The sequence below is a fragment of the Podarcis pityusensis genome (assembly GCF_964106645.2).
Source record: "Podarcis pityusensis genome assembly, chromosome: 15".
In the NCBI taxonomy this organism is placed as follows: Eukaryota; Metazoa; Chordata; class Lepidosauria; order Squamata; family Lacertidae; genus Podarcis; species Podarcis pityusensis.
In genome coordinates this window covers 32957121-32977767 of record NC_138040.1, presented here as the reverse complement: position 1 = coordinate 32977767, position 20647 = coordinate 32957121, and the positions used below count along the sequence as shown (strand labels likewise).

Below are 20647 nucleotides of genomic sequence, written 5' to 3'. Positions count from 1 at the left end.
GGCTGACTCACCCAAAGCTAATCTTCAAGGCAGTGGTGGTTTTCAAACCCCTTAGCGGTATTCTTGTTTGATCTTCCAAGTTTCGAAACGATCTGAGGTTTTTTAATCCCCCTTAGTACCAATTACAGCTTTGAAGTTAGGATAACTTAACGTGTTGTTCGTTCCACTCAGAAAACCACCACAGAGAAAACAGAACTGCTGGCATTACTAGGTAATCTTCTGGAAGGAGGAGGTTGTGCCGCAAACATGAGCTTGGTCATAGATGGGGAGAGGCAGTGTGGATCAGTGGGGTGGCTGCTTCAGTTTGAAGATGCTGAGGTCAGGGAGTGGCAGTGAGGTATTGGAGGACCTCCAATGTGTGCCACTCAGACTCTGTTAAACCAGCCTACTGTCCTCAGGGTCAGTGGAGGAGTAAGATTTATGTATGGAAGTGAGAGCTGGACCATAAAGAAGGCTGATCGCCAAAGAATTGATGCTTTTGAATTCTGGTGCTGGAGGAGACTCTTGAGAGTCCCATGGACTGCAAGAAGATCAAACCTATCCATTCTGAAGGAAATCAGCCCTGAGTGCTCACTGGAAGGACAGATTGTGAAGCTGAGGCTCCAATACTTTGGCCACCTCATGAGAAGAGAAGACTCCCTGGAAAAGACCCTGATGTTGGGAAAGATGGAGGGTACAAGGAGAAGGGGATGACAGAGGACAAGATGGTTGGACAGTGTTCTCGAAGCTACCAGCATGAGTTTGACCAAACTGCGGGAGGCAGTGGAGGACAGGAGTGCCTGGTGTGCTCTGATCCATGGGGTCACAAAGAGTCGGACACGACTAAATGACTAAACAACAACAAGATTCAATGGTCAATACTGAAATAAGATTCAACAGCCAGCCATTGTAGCTGATGCCCATTGCAGGGTTGAAAGCAGGGAGTCCAACTGGGAGCCCAAAACACATTCTGCCCTGTATTCATCACACGCAGCACTGTTTCTGTTCCACTGCAGTCCTTCTTCGACCAACAACTGTGATATTCGTCTCGCTGTCTGTTGTCACAAAATTACAAATGTAAATTGTCACCCCGTGTGCCACCTTGCCCTCGTGATTGAGTGGGCCCCGGGGCTGTGCAACGTCACCATGCCATGCATGCACACACACCCCAGTGTGTTCGCATGATGTCAGCATGCCGTGGGGTGTACAAGCATGCATGGCTGCCACTGAACTTTGGGGGGGGGGCTGGACCCCTGGACCCCCACTACTCGACCTGTCTGGTTGTCATTACATTATTCTACCCCATTCATTTCAATGCAAAGGAAACTGTGCACATTGGAATGCAGGGAGGAAACGTAATCATCCCATATTGTTTGCAGACTGAAAGCAACCACAGCAGGGAATACTGATTGCATTCACTGGATTGATTTCCATTCTGGACATAGGATAAATAAGCAAACGTCAGCAATTCCTACTCCTGTTTGCAGTTTTTGTCAGAATTCTCCAACGCCCTTACTTCAAAGGTAGGGTGCATATAGCATTGCAGCCTTAGGGTTCCTCTAGACCAGAGGTTGTCAACCTGGTCCCTCCAGCCCACTAATGGGCGTTTCAGGATTCTAGGTGGGCGGTAGGGGGTTCTAGGCACAAACTGAATCCTCCTTCCATTGAGCACTGGTGGGCGGTAAGGAAATTTTACCATCAAGAAAGATGCATTAGTGGGCGGTAGGTATAAAAAGGTTGACTACCCCTGCTCTAGACAATCTACTTACTGAGCATTTATTGTAATTCGCTTGCACAAAACCTGTGCAGAGGTTCGATTATATCTAGTCTTTATTGAGCATTCATTCTGATTTGTTTGCGGAGAGGTTATATGACAATGAGCATTCATTCTGATTGGGGGTGTTTCTATGTCTTCCTGTTAACCATTTTTCATTCCACACATTTAAATGCATTTCACGGTCACTTTTCTTTGACCCACTTTCACTGCACAACCCTAAAAATCCCTGGTATGTGCTTGAATCCGTCCCACAAAGCAGTGACAGTCTGGAGGCACCCTTCGTTAAATTTCCAGGACATATTGCCCCACCCTCCAAATACTGGAGCCACTTTTGTCAGAAGCGAAGGACAGTTGAATGTTAAGGCTTTCCTACCACACAAACGTTGAGCTTTTGCATTTCCTTATTACTCATTGCGATTACATGATTTGATGGCTTCCCACTGAGCTGAGGGAGAAAGAAAAATCCTACCGGTACCTTTTTCTTCCCCTAATCCAAACCATTTGAAATCTGCTATTAACTTGAATCCAGCTTTCTTTCCTTGCCAGAGAACCACAAGTCTTTCTTGATTTGGATTTGCTGACTGGAGAGAGACAAGCTAATTGCAGATAAACTGGGTGCCCTTAAAATGTCCCACCTGATCTGCTGGTCTGAACCAGCAAGGATCTTCTTAGGTTCTTAACTCCCACCATGGCAACTGTTGCCTCAGAGCACCTCAGTGATATTTGTATGCTGCTTTCTCTATGTCCTGTCATGATTTGGAATACCCGCTAAGGAAGGGGTGGGAAACATTATTTTTTTAAGTGAAGGGCTGCACCCCCTCATAGGAAATCTTCCATGAGCTGCACATTAGTGATGGGTGGAGCCAGAGGCAGGGCAACTCTTTCCCAGTAGCAGATGTTGCCCACTTTGACATAGGACAGAAGGAAGGGAGCCCCAACAGTAGGCAGACAACAGTTTAGGAACCACTATTCTATGGAATACCTGATCCTAGTGGCATAGCATGGGTTGCCAGTGCCCTGGGCCACGCAGAGGGGTGGAAGGAAACAAACAGAATATGCATGCACATTCAATTGCCTAACAGCTTCTGCATCACCCAGGAGATCACAGCCACAGAGATAAGAAAAGAAGAGGCATTCCATTGTCTGCAGAGGTCACTTCCTGGTTCGCACAGAGAAGCCGTTTTCAACAGAGCCCAGAGATGGAAGCACAGAGCTGTGCTGGGGAGGCACCGGGTGCCAAAATTTTGCACCCCTAGCAATTTTGCAGCTCAGGTCAGGCTTTCTTAAAATGTTAGAAGTAAATTTTGAAGTGCAAGAGCTCATCATGACTGCACCTATAACCTAGGTGCGGGGAACTTTTTTTTAAAAAAAATAATTTTTATTAACCGGCCAATCAAATCAAATCAAATTAAATCACATAAATTCCGAATTACAAAGCCGAATTTTAAATTTTGTTGTTGAGGGGACCCATATTTCAAGATCCGAAGGGGGATTCTGATCATCTTCTTGCTACTGCTTTAATGTCCAAATCAGTCCAAATCAGTCCAAACAGAGTTCATAATTCTATCCAGTCTTATCTTGCTGTTTCCACATCACATCTTGTTCATATATTTTCTCTTTTTTCTTTATGATCTCTTCTGATAATCTCCTTAAGCTGATAAACACCAATAATAATCCTGTGTGAATTTTTCCGTTCTTCCAATCCTCAAATCGAGATGGTTTCCATATATCATCGCCTTCATAGATAACATCGCTCTTTCCATCATTAATTACAGAACTGTTGTTCTTAAGTCCCTCTGAGGAGTTTCACCCACAATATAAAAACAGCTCTATTTCTCTATTTCTCCTCCCAGACTTAAGTCCTCCGACAGAACTTCCCAATATGGCGACGGCATTTTTAACTGCGTCATTCCAAAGCCCTTATACATTCCACGCTCTTCTTAAAACATGCTTTGGTTCAAAGGTTTATCTCCACACAGCCTTAAATCCACAGCTCAAGTCCTTAAAACGACATTTCTGACTTGTGAGGGGAGGGGATTCTTGTTTAATCACATAAGGAAAGAAAGGAAAGTTTTTTTCCCCCTCCCCCATCAGTCATCAGTCCCTTTACCATACCGAGTCTTGGCGTATCTTCTCATAATCTATACTTGTTCCTCTGACTCGTCTTGTTTTATCAGAGATCTCTTCTGTTAGCAGTCTTTACTCCCCCTCCTTCCTTGAAATATGTGCATTCGCTTCATCCAAATTGTTTCTTTTGAAGTTCTTGCAACTAGTGGCGCGGATCAGAGACGGCGTCCAGGAGCGCCAAAATCCCACAGGAGGGCTTTGTGCCTAGTGCCCCCATCCTGGGGGGGTGGGTAGGGAGGCTAATTACTCCCATCATAGCCTCCAAATTACCTCGTGTGGGTCGGAGAGATGTTATTGTCAGCCATCTTCTGATGCGCCCCCTAGTGGCCCCTCAGGTGCGGGGAACTTTTGGTCCTCCAGAAGATGAACTACAACTTCCATCAGATCAAGCAAGCAAGGCCAATGCCCAGAGCTTTTGGGAGTTGTAGTTCAGTAACCTATGGAGGCCCAAAGGTGCCCCACACCTGCCATAACCCCACAACAGTTTTGTTGGAAGGGGTGTGGTCAGATCTGTTCTTACTTTCGTCTTTTATGGGGATGTACAACGGTACAGAGGGACCTGGGAACACAGATGCCGATTACTGCCAGGAATTTATCCGTATTAGACCAGAGATAATGTTCAAAGTTATGCCCCTTCAGCATTTTGAACCTGTTGGCCATGGCTCTCTGCATAATGACCTTCTTAAGCAATCATATATAGTGAAATGGTGTGTCTGTGTGTATATGTATATGTATATGAATATGTATGTGTGTGTGTGTGTGTGTGTATGTGTATATATATATATATATATATATATATATATATATATATATCACGTAATTGGAAGTCTCCAAAGCAACCATCTGCATAGCAAAGGATTAATAAACCTTGGGCGATTATGATCATGTGCAAACTTATTCAACAAGTGCAGCAAGTGAGGAATTCTTGTTTTAAAAATGATTATTACGATACTATCGTTTCCATTTATTTATTATGTTGGGAGTCTTTCATATGCCACTTGAGTCCAGGTGCCTATGGAGGTTTCTGGTATGAAATATGCATGGCTTGATAAAAATGCTGTGGGTGCCACGGCCATCAGAAAAAGGGGTGCAACTCTATACCAGGGAGTACTGTCACAAAAAAGGACTTGGTGGGGAACCTTTGGCTCTTCATACGGTTTTGTACTGCTTCTCCCGTCTTCCCTCACCATTAGATACACTAGTTGGAGTTGACCAGGGTGCTGGAAGCCGGACGGCTATAGCAGGGTTACCAGACATCCCCATTTCCTGGGGACAGTCCATGGATTTGCGAATAAGTCCCCAGACAAATTTCATCCCCTGAATGCGTTGTGGCTCTTTAAAGACTTCACAAATTTGTGTAACCAAAACTCAACGTAATCCTTAAAAAAAAAATGTGCTAAGTGCATTGTAGTTCACAAAAGCTCAGCCTTTAAAGGTTCAGCCTTTAAAGACGGGTGTGGAACCTATCTTCCCCTCCCCAACAGGTGAACTCTTGACAGGTGAGCAGAACTACCCACCTGACCTCAGCTGATCGCAGTGACAGAGCTTCAAGCTCCAGCGGTGGGGGTGGAGAGGAGGTGGGGGCATGGCTGACGTGTGTCCCGGGGGCATGGCACGCTGCCCGCAGGGGCGTGGCGTCCAGTGCGGGGGGGGAGCCACAATTGCACCCCACCAGGATAGTGCTGCCGGGGGCGGTGCACTCTCCCCGCACCCCTGTTCCTCTGCCAGTGGCTGATCAGCTGTGCCTGCAAATCTGTCTTTGGCCCTACAGTGTCTTTACCTGTGCCACACCCTACATCATACAGGGCACCAGGTGTAAAGCAGGGTGTGCCTTGGCCAAAATGGCCTGGTCAGCCAAATGGGGGAGATGCCTGAAAAACCTAATCAGATGTCAGAGGTTCCCCATTCCTGCTTTAAGGACATTTGCCGTAGTGCGAGATCAACATGGCTTCTCCTCAGGGAGAAGTTTAGAGAAGTTATCTGATGAATTTTCCTTTTACTTCATACCACAGAGGAAAACCTGTATCTGAAATCCTTTGCCCTTCATCCATTTGGAACACAGTGGATGTTACCAGCTTAGAAGAAATCAGCTTGACATATGCCCAAGAGTTTTTACTCTGACCTCCTCACGATAGCACTTTATTCTCCTTTTCGCTATTGCATATTCATGATGCTTGCGATAATAGCAGATGCCACATTCCTCCCTCACGAAGGGAGTTGTGACAGCCTCCTGAGATGCTGGGAAACTAAAATTAGAACCGTTAAGTATCATCTAGAGAGAAGCACATGTAGATCACTTTTCTCTCTCCTTAAGAGACATGGGAGCAGGGCAGCACAAATGTTCTTACCCTAAAAAAAATTTAAAAATACATCCTTCACAGAGCTATGAGTAAGAACTCTCAGGTGATCACATGTAATAATTGCAGAGACCTTGGGGATATATCCAATTATTGGCGACAATTTATTAAGTTTGCATTAAACAAGATTCCTGATGAGCTAATCTTCCACCCCACGAGCACACAAAGGAGGCAAGGAACTCTTTTGTTCTTCAATCATTGGTTTAGACATATTGTTAAGGAGGAGTGGAAAGGGAAGTGTTCGATCAAAGAAAAAATGACAACCCCCCGCTTTTGTTTTGGCAGGCTGTGTCCTAACATAACTATTATTTTTTTATAAGATACAATCTCACACACAAAAATTTAGAACTAGGCTGGAGGACTTGTGGCCCTCCAGATGTTGTTGGACTGCCATGAGCCCCAGCCAGCATGGTCAAAGGTTTGGGATGATGGGAGTTGTAGTGCAACAACAGCTGGAGGGCTGCAGGTTCCTCATCCCCAGTCTAGAACCAAGTTCCACAAGGTTTTGATGACTGAAGCATATCTTCCCTCCCCCATGCCCAGGAATTAGACACTCTCTAGAACAATGGTTCCAAAAATCCGCCCCTTCCCATGAACTACTTGAAAAATATTGAGGGTCTTGGCAGACTACTTTGATTCTTCTCTTTGTCTGTTGTAGCAACTATAATGCACTGCACTAGGTGCCCTATAATTTTTATTTGCATTTTCATTGCTTCTTTTATTTCTGATGCTGTATTTTACTGTATTGCACAATGTGAACTCCATAGAATTCATAGAATGTCCCATGTTTTTTCATGGTACACCAAAACAACAGTGTTATGTTAAAAAAAAGGGGGTACTCTAATATTGACTCAAGAAAATCACCATTTTGTAGATCAAATTGGGAAAAATAAATACAGTAAATGGACAAAAGTACAAAGATTCACAAAATGTTTAGGTGTACCCCCTGCGTATTCCCAGAAAAAAAGCACTGCATTTACTAACAAATAAGCTCCACTGTAGGCAGTGGGACATCCTTAAACTGAGTTGTCAAGGAAGCGGGGGTCAAGAGATGCAAGTAATCCTGATCCCTCTTCAAAACTGACCCTGATGTTAGTTTGTATAGATTAGAATTTAAGAAGAATATCGACAAGCTGCAATGTGTTCAGAAAAGGGCAACCAAGATGATAAAAGGGTCTGGAAACCAGGCCTTATAAGAAACAAGGCCTTATGAAGGAGTTGGATATGTTTAGCCTGGAAAGAGAGTGAGAGTGAGAGGAGAAACGATAGCCATTTTCAAATATCTAAAGGACTGTTACATGCAGGATGGAAAAAGCTTATTTTCTCCTGCTTCAGAGACCAGGACCCAAACCAATGGATTCAAGTTATAAGAAAAGAGATTCTGATTAAATATCAGGAAGAACTTTCTGACAATAAGAGCTGTTCAACAATTGAACAGACTCCCATGAGAGGTGGAGGACTCTCCTTTCTTGGAGGTTTATAAGTAGAAGTTGGACGGCTGTTGAGATTCCCGCATTGCAGAGGGTTGGACTATGACCCTCGGGGGAGGGGGTCCCCTCCAACTCTTTAAGTAGAAGTTGGACGGCTGTTGAGATTCCCGCATTGCAGAGGGTTGGACTATGACCCTCGGGGGGGGGGGTCCCCTCCAACTCTACAATTTGATGATTCTATGATCTATGATTCTAAGACTGGTGAACTAAAAGTCAAGAGCCCAGGATATTAACTGAGAAACAGAAATAAGATATATGTATTTCTCTTTAAGCTTAAAGAGTGGATCACCCTCTCTTTCCTTTGACTGCTGTGGCTAATATGTATGTATACTTAAAACTTTAACCACCCCCTGGTTCTAGGGATGGAAGGAACCATGTTAAATTGAAAATCAGTATTGGTGTTAAAACTGAAACTCAGCATTGATACCATTGCATGTGAAGTTAAAGTACTTACCAAAATCCATGACATTTTTTGGTCTGTGTTGTTCATGGTTCAGATTCAAAGAAAAATTAGACATGGGTCAAAACTGGCAAACATTTTTAAAAACATTTAACTTGTGTGCATTCAGTTTTAGGAGCATGGCAAAAAATTTAAAAAAAATTAAAAGGAGGTGCAAAGGGGGCAGAATTATGGGGGAAATGACTTTGGCAATCCTGCCTGCCATTGAACCCCAAGGGTTTTGACTATACACAATTTTGGCTTTAGGCATAATCCCTGGAATGTAACCCCCATGCAAGTTGTGGGCTTACTATATATATAAAAATCTCCAAACCAAACTAAAGATTCCCCACCCAACCACCTAAGGCACCAAGACTGGCATAACCACAAAAGGAGACAAGAGCAAGGTCTGATTGTACAGGCTACAACGTTCATGAAAGTGCTTTGCACTTTACACCCAGAGAACCACAACAACTTAGCAAATGAATTACTAACAGAGCCATAAGATCATATACATCCTTTTGCTCCTCAATGTAGCCAAAAGGATGGTGAAGTAGTAGGAGACTCACTATTTGTGCCTTAAAACAGATTCAGGCTGCCGTTCTGCTAATGAGCACCAAGAATGACAAGGTGCATTTTTGAAGGTTATTGTTTATTTCATAAACGTGACACATGCTCCTAAAGCAGACCCAGGGGCTTTGCCTTACGCCACTTCTAAACTTGACTGCTGGCAGGTTGCTGTGTAGCATTACTGTGGCTCTTTCTTTTCAGGTTCACTTGGCTTTTCCTCCTTTCCCGGTGCCTTCTCCTCCTCCCTCACTTCTTCCAATTCTTCTTTTGTGGATTTTGTGTTCCTCCTTGATCTGTATCCCCTGTATGTGGCTTGAATTTTTGTAGCAGCCTCTTCTTCAGTTAGGCTCATAACACTCATAGCTACTGGTGGTTTCTCCACTCCTCCCTCCTTTACAATGGAAAAGAAAAACAAATGTACATGTCTAAGCTTTGCCTTTAACCAGCTGAGGGGTTTGAAGAGATATATAGCTCTCTCTTTGAAAAAGAGAGTGAGAGCTTTAAAGGTAACTCAAACCTCCATTATTCCAAAGGCTTTTTGGAAGGTGGTTTATGAGTCCTAGGGTGGGTGGGAAAACAAAATGCAACTTGTTTTGTCATTTTTTAAATATGTACTTTCCACAATATATTCACAGGACTATTTTTAGTGCTAGATGTTCTGTATGTCACTTGGGCAACTTTCCATCATTTTTTCAAAAGAAGTTTTGTCTGCTAAAAATGTGAGAATTTAGCACTCAGAATTTAGATATTACCAACTGTTCATCCTTGGGATGCAAGAAAAAAAAATCCCCTACCAGAAGAGAGGGGAGCAATGCCATAGGCTGCAGTTGCCTAATCTGTTTGCCTGCAATGGACAAAGGCTTCAATGTCATTCAAACGTTACAAAATACAGAGGGTACACTTCATCCATAGTTAAGAAGTTTCAAATCCCAGTGATTTCAATGGGTGAATAGAACAGAAGCTTAAGCCTGCAAATATCTGCACACCTACCTGGAAATAATCCCCACAAACACAGCAGGGCTTCCTTCTGACTAAATATGCATATCATCATCATCAGGGCTGGGCAATATACCAATATATTGTCCAAAACCGGCTTTAAGTCCATATCACGATACCGGTTTCATAATTTCTGACCTACCAATATATTGTGAATCATGTTGTGTGTGTGTTATGCAAAAAGTAAGATGCGAAGAAAACCATTAAGCCAGTCAGTGCCTCTACATAGCTCCAACCTTATTTCAGATATTGTGATACAGTGGTATAGCAGGAGATATGTTTATCCGATGGTATATCACGATGTTGAAAACCAGATATCATCCAGCCCTAATCATCATCCTATTTGTTGCTGCCTTTCCACAAAAAGAAGCATGCTTAATGTGGTTTACAACAAAGAAAAGAGTACTACACCTCAAAATCAACATTGCAAGAACAATTTCATAGTAACATCATAAAACAACACAACAGCAATTATAACTGCATGCAAAAAGCAGTATTTCAATAATAAATATAACAAGATTAAATTAACATTACACCTTCTAGCAACAGTAGAAATAACAAGCGAGCATGACAGTTTCACCTTAGTCCTATGGTGTTGCTCACACTGCAAGCCTTTTTCATAGAAAGCAATAGGTCTTTAAACACTTGGTTGGGCTGTGCCTACATTTTCCCTGATGGAACTTGTTGAACAAAGGTGTAACATAGCTCTCAGTGATGAGCTGCTCCCTTTGATTGCAGGTTCAGAGATCCAACTCAAACATCCAGGTGTCTTGGGGAAATGTTAGAAATAGTGCAGGCGTAGGCAAACTCTGGCCCTCCAAATGTTTGGGACTACAATTCCAATCATCCCTGACCGCTGGTCCTGTTAAGCTAGGGATGATGGAAATTGTAGTCCCAAACATCTGGAGGGCCAGAGTTTGCCTATGCCTGAAATAGGGCCAGCTGCCAATGATGTTGATTTCCAGAAGATTTCTATGCAGATTAGGGCAACTTGCTTAGGAAAATATCCTGATGCCTTGGAGAGGACATGGGCGTAGCCAGGATTTTTTTGGGGGGGCAGGCTTTATGTTAGGGGCAGAACTGAGTTATCTGCAATTGGTCAGTTAGTTAAATATTTTTATTTCTTTACTTGATTTGAGTGAGACAACTGCCCCCCTCCCCCCCCCCCGCTACTTACATGGGAGAGGGAGCTAATTCGCAATGTTTATTCTACCTGTATTTAAAACTAAGGACCTGACACCATCAAGCTTACCTAATATTGCATTTGCAACTGGCATCCATTCATAGTTACTAATTAATTTATGAAATGGGAAAACTTTCCATTGGAAAATTTTCTGTTTAATTTTTCCCACACCACATTGCCACTGTCTGCCACTTTATCCAAAGCAGATCTAGAGATGTGTTAACTGCTCTCACTTATGTGACTAGGCTAATTCCCCCCCCCCCACACACACACCCATACATTTCACTTCAAGTGAAGGATTTTTTTCAGTGGATCAGCAACTAGGGATTTGAAACTGGAATCCATGCAGGGAAGAGGAGACTCCATAGACTGCTACCGATGAGAGTCTCTGGGTTGTATCCAAAGTAGAGCTAAGTTGGTAAGTCACAGTCCTGTGTTCAGAAGGATTTCTGTTTGTGCAGCAGATTCTCCCCCCTCCCCAATCTGTTCTTGGGGTTCCCCATACCCTCTGGAAGGCACAGGGTGCACATGGTGGGAAGATGATGGGATGTTTTAGTTGGATGCCTCCCTCTGTAAAAAGCAATGGAAATTATTTAGAAAAGTGAAAAGATCTTGACAAATTGACTGTTGCTGCACTCTATGCAAAGATTACTCTGGCCTCATGGCAGCTTTTGAGCATGGCAAGGTCAGTAGTGATTTAGCTATGTAGCAAAGGGCTGAGAATGGTCTTCAGGTTCAAGAAAAGTACAGTGAATTCATTGAAAATTTCTTACTGGCTGTGCCTCAGATCCTTCCTTCTTCTCCTCTGCTTTATCACCACCTCCTGGTGGTGCAAGTTCCTGCAAAAAAAGAGGCTATTTTCAATGCACTTGCTTGCAAGAAGAGCACCAGGGTCTGGTGGTACAGATGATACTTAATTTAAGCCCAATCAAGGTGTAGGATGAGAAGGGTTAGGGAGTTGCTCACAACATTTGGGTGTGTGGTTTTCTCTAGATCAGGGAACTTGTAGCTTTCCAGATGTTGTCAGACTCCATTTCCTCAACCAGCGTGAGTCAGGATTGATGGGAACTGAAGTGTGACACCATTTAAGGTCACAAGTTCCTCACCCACAGTCTAAGAAGGGGTGGACTATGTGCCTTGATAGCCTCTGTGACCAAATCAACAAACACATTTGTTTTTTCTACCACCTTCCATAGTACTATCACACAATTGACACATTCAAGTGTTAAATGAGCACCTAGAATTATTTCTGAGCTTTTGATTCAGTTCAGGCATAGCAATTTGGGGGCGGTGGCAGATGTTTAACCTGCCCTTCCAAAGCACCACAGTGCTTCCTATGCTACTAAGCTGTCTCTGCCCACACCCTCTGGCCTGTTAGTCCCATCCCGTCCCCCCAATATGCCCACCATAAAATAAGACTTACATTGAAGGCATGGTTATTGTAGTATCGGTCGTCTATTTTTGCTCCCCATTCACATGGATCATAACCACTTTCTAAACAGAGTTTTGTAAAAGAAAATAAACACTGAATTATTTTATATAAAATAAGGGTCATATCCAATGCTGGTCACTAAAATTAAATAGGCATAGCTAACTTGGATCTATTGTTCTTGTGTGTCTAATCTAAGTACAGTTTAGTTGGGGACAAACCCAAAATAAGCTACCCATTCAAGTATTTAGAGTAGCAGCTGCAATGAAACGCAGGTATCAAGTAACATGTCTTGGTCTAGTTATGCACTTTCAGCTTTAGGGGTTGTAGGATTATTTTTCTTTTAAAAATCTCTTAACTATTTATACTTACACCTGTGTACTTATATACAGCCAAGTGCAAGACAAAGGGGGAAGCAACTGCAAAATTCTCTATGGAGTTGAGTCAGGATTGTAAGTCAGAACACATGTATTTCCTTCCAAAAAAAGAGCAGAAACAACCAAGTATGATGGGTTATAGTAAATGAGTGAATGCGCAAAACAATGCTTTAAAACATCTTGTTTTCGACAGGGAAAAAGGGTCTGATAATGAAAGAAATGCAGAGTAAGAGCTGGAATGATACACGTCATGAAACATTTGCCCAATGTTACTGAGTTAAGGTATCCAATTTTGCATGAGTAAGTGGGAAGTAGAATGGTAATCAAGGACAGTTGGGTGGCAGAATGAGAAGTGACTATACTGGCTACTCATACCATTTTAAGTAACAGATGATGCAAAAAGGAGTTAGTACATTGCAATCCTATGCACGTCTCCTGAGAAATAAACATTTACTCCCAAGAAAGTATCAATAGTATTGCAGCCTATATCTGTTTTCAGCAACTACTTCAGGTCCCACAAACTGAGAGCTGCTGCTTCATTTGTACTGCTTTAGAGGACCAACCCCATCTTGCGTACAACTGCTTATTCCCCTCTGTTGACCATCACCCATCCTAAGCAGACAATTTCCACAGGTACATTAATCACAGGTGGGAAACAATCTCAGTGTCCTGTGACCCAAACTCTTTATTTCTTTTTAGATGCATAGCCTGCTTTGGGGCTGGAATACACAAACAGGCTTAAGGCATTCATACAGTTCAACAGTTTCCCTTGAGACAGTAAAATATTTTTAAAAACATAAACAACAAAACAAATGCTCACAAGGTTATATTTCATGGCCTCAGACCAAGGAGATATCGGTTCACATATCCACCCAGCTACAAAGCTCACTGGGTCATTTTAGGAGAGCTACTCTCAGCCTAGCCTACATTACAGGTTGCAAGGATAAAGTGGGTGCACTACCTTGAACTCTTTGGAGGAAAGGTAGGATAGAAATGAAAGCCCCTTTAAAAAAATACTGAACTCAAGAAAAGGGGGGGGGTGTCAACACAACCAAGGTGGGGGGGGGGGAAGAGTCCAGGTGATTCACAATAACAGATATATAATGGCGTCTTCAACTCATGCGGCAGCTAGACTGGTGACTGGGAGTGGCCACCGAGACCACACAATACCGGTTCTGAAAGACCTACGTTGGCTCCCAGTATGTGAGTCATACAGGCTGGAATTGATGGTTCAACAACAACTGGAGGGTGACATGCTCTCTCTCCATCCCTGTCCTAAACATGACTTTTTAGACTCTTAAAAAGCAAACATAAGAAGCTTAGCCTGGCTCCCCATGTTTGGAAATATTTTTCCTGTCCCGCTTATGCAGACAGATCTGCACGGTGTCCTTAAGTTGCATAATAAAATCTGGCTTCACAATTTGTGTTTCGGGGCCAGGTGGATAAAAGGTGGAGAACTCACAGAACCCCATTATGAAACTGCTGATGCTGCATGCCCTATAAAATTAAAATAACCCTCCTGAGTGTCAGTCTGCCTAGCAACATCTACACGTATAGAACCAATTACATTCTGAAGGTCTGCTAAAGAACAGTGTATTTTGAAAGGAGGGTATCATTCCAAGCAAAAAAGTGTAGGCTTCCACCTGCAGCTCTGAGGCACAACTGAGTATTGCCTCTGGGAAGAGGAAAATTAATTATATGAGATGGTAAGGGGTTCTTTCTCTTGCACCCAGAACATTCACTGCTCACTAACTTTCCTTGCATAACGCTATAAACCTTCACCAAAAGTGTCATTTACTAGACATTTTAAAAACAAAGAAGAGGCCAAATAGCTCTGAGCTTCACTGTGAGTCACCCTGCAATTAAAAACACCACCACATGTTTGTAGCTTGGTCAATCAGCAAGACTGCTTCCTCCGGCCGGCTATTTTTTAAAAAATGCTTCATAAAAATTCTCCCAAAGAACTAGGAGTACCACATTATCAAGAGGAGGCCACAACAACATGAAATTAATCATACTTGGCTTGCTGTCAAGTAGCTTCAAATGAAGAAAGGGGCTTCAAATCCATCAGGGGCTTTTTCCTTGCCTCAAGATGCAATCCTACTAACTATCAACACACTTTCCTGGATATATAAAGTAGACAGGAAAGTCCTACACCTGCTTTTAGCAGAGGGTCAAAATGCAACAGTGTGTAAGAAACCTTCTATCTTGGGAAAGAGAAGTGTAAAGGTGTGGAATCTTTGCTCCTTGTTCACAGAGCAAGCCATGTACTCTGTATTTGCACACCAAATGGCCAAGAAGGGAAAGAGGAACATGTCTTCTCTGCACCCTCAGACTTCCAATGCATTTTCTTCTTCCCATCCCACCAATCTAGGTTTCCCATGACCTAAAGAAAATGCCTCTGTTTGTGTAAAGCTAGCACTGGGTAGTGTTTTATGGCTGCAACCACAAACAGTAAACTTCCACATCTGCCCTCCAGATGCTATGGACAGCTTCAATTATCCCTAAATATTGAAAGACTGAGAGTGATAGAAGCTGTAGTTTAAAACATCTGGAGGGCACCAGTTGAAAAAGGTTGCTGTACACACTTACCTGGAAGTCCCACTGAACACAGTGGGACTTCTGAGTAACCATGCATAGGATTAGGTTGGTTTGGATCTTTCCTCAGGGAGAAGAATGTGTGCACATACACGTTAAACATATGTGATATTATCTCAGTTTATGCTCACTTTCTCTTTCAATGAGAAGAGTTTCAAAATACTTGGCTGCAAAGCTTGGTATATCCGCAGGCTGGCTCCTCAAGACTTCCCTGGCAAGCCCTTCGAGCAGATTTGCAAATCCTGGAGGAATGCGTTGAGTGGTGTTGGAGAATGGAATGGACATTGTCTCTCAATAGGTTTCTATCCCACCTGCAGCTTCATTAACAAGAGAAATGCATTATTTTTGTAGCTGAAAAACAGAATTTTTGTTGGTCTAATATATACAGATGTTACAGATATTACAACTGAAGTTATGAAACTCATACATTCCCCACCCACTGCATCATTTACTGAATGAAGCGTGAACACAAATGCCTACATTATACTTAAGACACAAAGAGCACAAAATAACAATAATCATCACTGCAATTTGCTATCTGATACTCTGGGGCTATCTTTACTCTGGGGCTGCAATGCCTTATTTATGAGATCTGTTGATGAAAAATGTTTTGATCAACCCAAAACAAGAACTCATTTAACCAGGGACAAGGTATTTAATTTAAAATAATTTTCTTTCAGGACCACAGACTGCACTTCCTTCTCTTTCCTACTATGAAACCAGAGAAGCCATGCCGGGGGGGGGGAGTAATTTAAAATTATTTTTAATACAGGTTCTTATATGGCAAGTGCCATATCAAGGCAAAATGCCCACAAATGAAAGACAAGAGATGTTCCTCTTCTAACATGATGTTTTTTGCATGAATAACTCCCCTTTTCTTCAAGAAAGGGGGTGCAGCTAGCATGAAGGAAGGCTAGGAAGGCAGCCTCAGATCTTCCTGTAAGAGGAGGGACCTCCTGCCTCAATCCCAGATGACTTCCTGACTTCATGGTGAATGGTCAGACACTGAGAGGGCTGCTGTTGTAGGCAGACCCTGGTGCAGGGCTGGGCCAGATGTGGTTCTTCAGGAATTTCTAGCTGACCATCAGAATGTCCCCAGCCTACACACCCTCCCTAGCTGCACCATCTGTAAATGTTTTTCCCCTGGCTGGAATGTGTCCTTGAATACTGATGATGACTCTTGTGTGTCTGGATAGAGCATAGAGAGTGGGGTCTGTGAGTGTCTGTGTTGAAGCTAGCCTAAAAAGAGAGATGCAACTCTGCTTGAGGAAGAGTTCATTTATTAATTATATATCTTGTTGCAATTTATGAAAGTATGTATACTTTTCATGTTGCCAGCCACCTTGAGCATGGTTTGAACAGTGGAAAGGTGATATATAAATAAAATTACTGATGTATGTACACAGTGCTTTTTTCTTAAAAAAATGTTTGGGGGTACTCTCATTTTCCTACTCATATTGAAATACTGCCGCTCAATGATGCCAAACTTAGATTCACAAAATGTTTAGGGGTATGCATACCCCTGCATCCCCCCAGAAAAAAAGCACTGTTGTACATATGCTATGCTTGAATGCATCATCTAAACACAAAAAGTATGCTATCTTCCGCAGGAATCCCCCCATATGCAAATTTATCTGTTTATGTGATTAAAGTTCATACACTTAACTCACCAAGGTTTGGTTAAGTGGGCCCTACTTTTTACAGCTTGGGAGTACATATTTCCACTAGCTAATTGCAGTTCAAACAGATGTTTAAAAGCACAGCAAGGCAGTCAATACAAAAGTCAAAGATTCAATAGAGCACCTCTGTTTCTTCAGTTCTGCCATTAGAAATAAACTCTAGGATATTAAATGACAACAGATTGTTGTAAAGTTCTACTTATGAATTTAGTAGCAAGCAAAGTCAGGGAATGCAGGAGTTACAGCAGAGATAGAAGCCTTAATTCATTCTATTCAGTACATATTACACCTCTGCTAAAATTTCAGTTGCCTTTTATACAGTCACAGTTTACCTTCACAGCTTGAGCGAGGTTACAAATATGAGTTTGTGCACCTCTCATTACCCTAATGGATGTAATTAGAAGCGCAAGTACTCAGATCTGGAAACAGGAAACAAACTCATACATTCGCAAACACTTTCAACAGTGCAATCTTATACGTACATGTCTAAGTACTCCACAACAAGCAGAATTGGACTTTCTCTTAATTAAGTGTGCATAGGATTGCAATCCTGTGCTAACCACCTGGAAATAAGCACCACTGAAAACAGTGAAACTTCCTTCTCAGTAAACATATAGTAATGTACTGCTAATACGGTAACTGTGATTGCAATCAAACTATACTTAAGTCTCCTTGACCTCAATGGGTTCTGCATTCTGAGCTGCCTGCAAAGGATCAGAATGCAAAACTTACATGAATTTGTAATTTTTATTTGGGAAAATATTTTAAATTGTGGTATAACTACTACTGCCTGTAGCTGCTTGCAGTCCTGAGAACACTTACTTGAGAATAAGTTCCACTGAACTCAGTGGGATTTATACTCAAGTGAGTATACAGCTTCGGTCCTGTATACCTGAAGGAGCATCTTCCCCCTCATTGTTTAGCCCGGACACTGAGGTCCAGTTCTGAGGGCCTTCTGGCAGCTTCCTCATTGTGAGATGTGAAGCTACAGGAACCAGGCAGAAGGCCTTTTCGGGTAGTGGTGCCCACCCTACGGAATGCCCTCCTTAGACCACTGAAGGCAGCCCTGTATCAGGAAACCTTTAATGTCTGGTGTTTTGTTGTGCTTTTCTTATATTCTTTTAGAAGCTGTCCATAGTGGCTGGGGTAACAAGTTATAAATAATAATTACTATTATTTCTATGTAAATATGCACAAGATTGAGCTGCAAACTGTGGATTTAGTAGCCTTACTGACAAAACAGACAGAAAAGTCTACATTCAAGGTTCAATTCAAAATGACCATTATTTTTAATTTTAAAACATATATAGCACCATTCATTTTGTTTAGGATTCTAGGGCAATGTACAATTTACTGGTCACCATGCTTTCTTGTTCTATCTTTGAGATCAGCATAGAAATGTCACAGACATCTTTGGCCCCAGCAATTCCCCCAACTCAGTTTATTCTTGTCTATCTTTAACATGTTACCATTCAACATGGTTGATATTATTAATTTATGATTAATTTCTTAACCTCCCTTCACCATGAGGTCCCAGAGCAGGTTACCACAATCTAAAAATATATTAAAAGATGACTTGTAATAAGCTATACCTATTATTAGGGATTAGTGACCTGTTTTCCAATTCCATTATTTTATAATGATTTTTTTAAAAGCACTTCCTGGAAGAAGAGGAGCTGGGTCACTTCTAGACTGTCACTAATTTCAGGTGGAATTCAATCACATGCCAACAAATGTGAATAAATGTGCAATAAATAGGTCTGGAAGTGCCCTGAGTCTCCCATTTGCTGGGAATCTGCACACACAAACATAAGACAGATGCTCTGCTTTCAAATGCAAGAGTAACAATCCCTGGTTACTTCCACACAACTCATTCACGGAATGTTCATTTTGATCTTGATTTGTTTGCAAGGAGGTAACATGATGTCGCATGAAGCAAATTTAATCCCGTACTGGCTGAGACCCTACCTGCCTGCAGACTGTCTCGCCAGAGTGGTGCATGCTCTAGTTATCTCCCGCTTGGACTACTGCAATGCAGTCTGTGTGGGGATATCTTTGAAGGTGACCCGGAAACAACAATTAATCCAGAATGCGGCAGCTAGACTGGTGACTGGGAGTGGCCACCAACACCATATAACACCGGTCCTGAAAGACCTACCTTGGCTCCCAGTACGTTTCTGAGCACAATTCAAAGTGTTAGTGCTGACCTTTAAAGCCCTAAACGGCCTCACCCCAGTATACCTTAAGGAGCATCTCCACCTCCATCGTTCAGCCCGGACACTGAGGTCCAGCTCCAAGGGTCTTCTGCTAGTTTCCTCCTTGCAAGAAGCAAAGTTACAGGAAACCAGGCAAAGGGCCTTCTTGGTAGTGGAGTCCGCCCTGTGGAACGTCCTCCCATCAGATGTCAAGGAAATAAACAACTATCTTTTAAAAGACATCTGAAGGCAGCCCTGTTTAGGCAAGTTTTTTATGTTAGAAGTTTTATTCTGATTTTAATGTTATGTTGAAAGCTGCCCAGAGTGGCTGGGGAAACCCAGCCAGATGGGCGGGGTAGAAATAAACTATTATTATTATTATTATTATTATTATTATTATTATTATCCAGTGCGTTTCCCCCCCACTTTCTTCAGCGCAAAGAAGTCTCGCAGAGTTTATGAAATCCACTTTAAAGGCGCACCCTGAACTGGACCGCTTGAGGCGGAATCCCATCGGCCGAATTGCACCAGTGGAAGCAGGGGGGGGGGGCGTGGATTCTGTGGACCTCAAGACGTTGCTGGACTTCAGGTCCCAGCAGCCCTAAGACAGAGGGGCCAACGGCCAGGAACAGCCGTAGACCCACTTATTCCCCACTGCCTGGGTTAGCCGCCCCTTCGTGTGGACGAGGCCCTCTGCCCATGCTCAGAAACACTCGTCCTCTCCCGCCCCACCTTAAGGTGACGTCACAAAACGGCTCCTCGCGTTCCTATCAGTCTTATCCCACCTCGGCCTTTTTGACTGTGGGGAGCGGGAGAGGACGCGGCGGGAGCGATAACGAAACCCCACCTCTCGCCCCTTTTTCTCAACTCGCCTGAGAGAACCGAGAGAAAAGCTCTGCGTTTGTTGTTAGTTGCCTTGGCAACCCCAAACGGGACGGCAAGCGGGGAGGGACCCAAGAGCGAACCGTTAGTGGAGCTGTCGGCTGGTTGCTCTCGCGCAGCCCCGGATTCGTTCTCCGAGCCAAGGCCCGCCTCTCGGATGCCCGGAGCCGCCCACCTATTGGACGACGGACCCGCCTTTCAAATAAAAGTTTCGCCCCCCCCCCCGCCGCGTCGGCCCGCCCACTCGAGGCCTCCGCTTATTGAAACTGCCTCAGCGCCGCCCTCGGGTTTCACCTGGTTGCCCGTTTACGCGAGGGGAAGCTCGCGGCGTGGCCAGAGAAGGAGGCGGTGGCGAGGCCAAGCCTTGTGGCCGAAGCAGGGGAGCCAGCGCTCCTGTCGCGTCTAGTCAGGGCCCATTGACTTGGGACTCTGCGGGGCGGAGCGGGGGCCGGCAGCCGCCTCAGGGGTTCGCGAAGGCCTTACGCAACAAACGGCGGCGGCGTCACGCGACGGCCCCCCACAGCCGCCTCAGCCCCGCAACATCCGGGGATTCAGGGCCGCGGCCTAAG

At 43.5% G+C, this 20647-nt stretch overlaps 2 protein-coding genes across 6 annotated transcripts in view; both read right to left on the bottom strand.

Moving 5' to 3' along the window:
* PANX3 (pannexin 3) overlaps positions 1–20647 on the bottom strand; it is a 200557-nt gene that overhangs the window by 142842 nt on the left and 37068 nt on the right. The window lies entirely within an intron of this gene.
* Positions 8803–20522, bottom strand: SPA17 (sperm autoantigenic protein 17). 5 transcript variants are annotated; one of them, XM_080982661.1, is made up of 5 exons: positions 20373–20522; positions 15454–15639; positions 12342–12412; positions 11692–11757; positions 8803–9130 (listed from the first exon to the last, which is right to left on the bottom strand). In XM_080982661.1, the coding sequence occupies exons 2-5, from the start codon at positions 15605–15607 to the stop codon at positions 8918–8920; spliced, it is 504 nt and encodes a 167-aa protein (XP_080838787.1). In that variant the 5' UTR covers positions 15608–15639; positions 20373–20522; the 3' UTR covers positions 8803–8917. The 5 variants fall into 5 exon arrangements, with proteins under 5 accessions (XP_080838787.1, XP_080838789.1, XP_080838791.1 ...); XM_080982663.1 differs by having other exon boundaries at positions 15454–15633; positions 20373–20510; XM_080982665.1 differs by lacking the exon at positions 20373–20522 and adding an exon at positions 20069–20197 and having other exon boundaries at positions 15454–15633.

Excerpts from the sequence above, each read along its gene's own strand:
- SPA17 (XM_080982661.1), bottom strand. The coding sequence starts at position 15,607 with ATGTCCATTCCATTCTCCAACACCACTCAACGCATTCCTCCAGGATTT. Across the intron at positions 11,758-12,341 it reads ACAATAACCATGCCTTCAAT|GAACTTGCACCACCAGGAGG; the intron begins GTAAGTCTTATT and ends CTTTTTTTGCAG. Across the intron at positions 9,131-11,691 it reads AAGGATCTGAGGCACAGCCA|GAGGGAGGAGTGGAGAAACC; the intron begins GTAAGAAATTTT and ends TCCATTGTAAAG.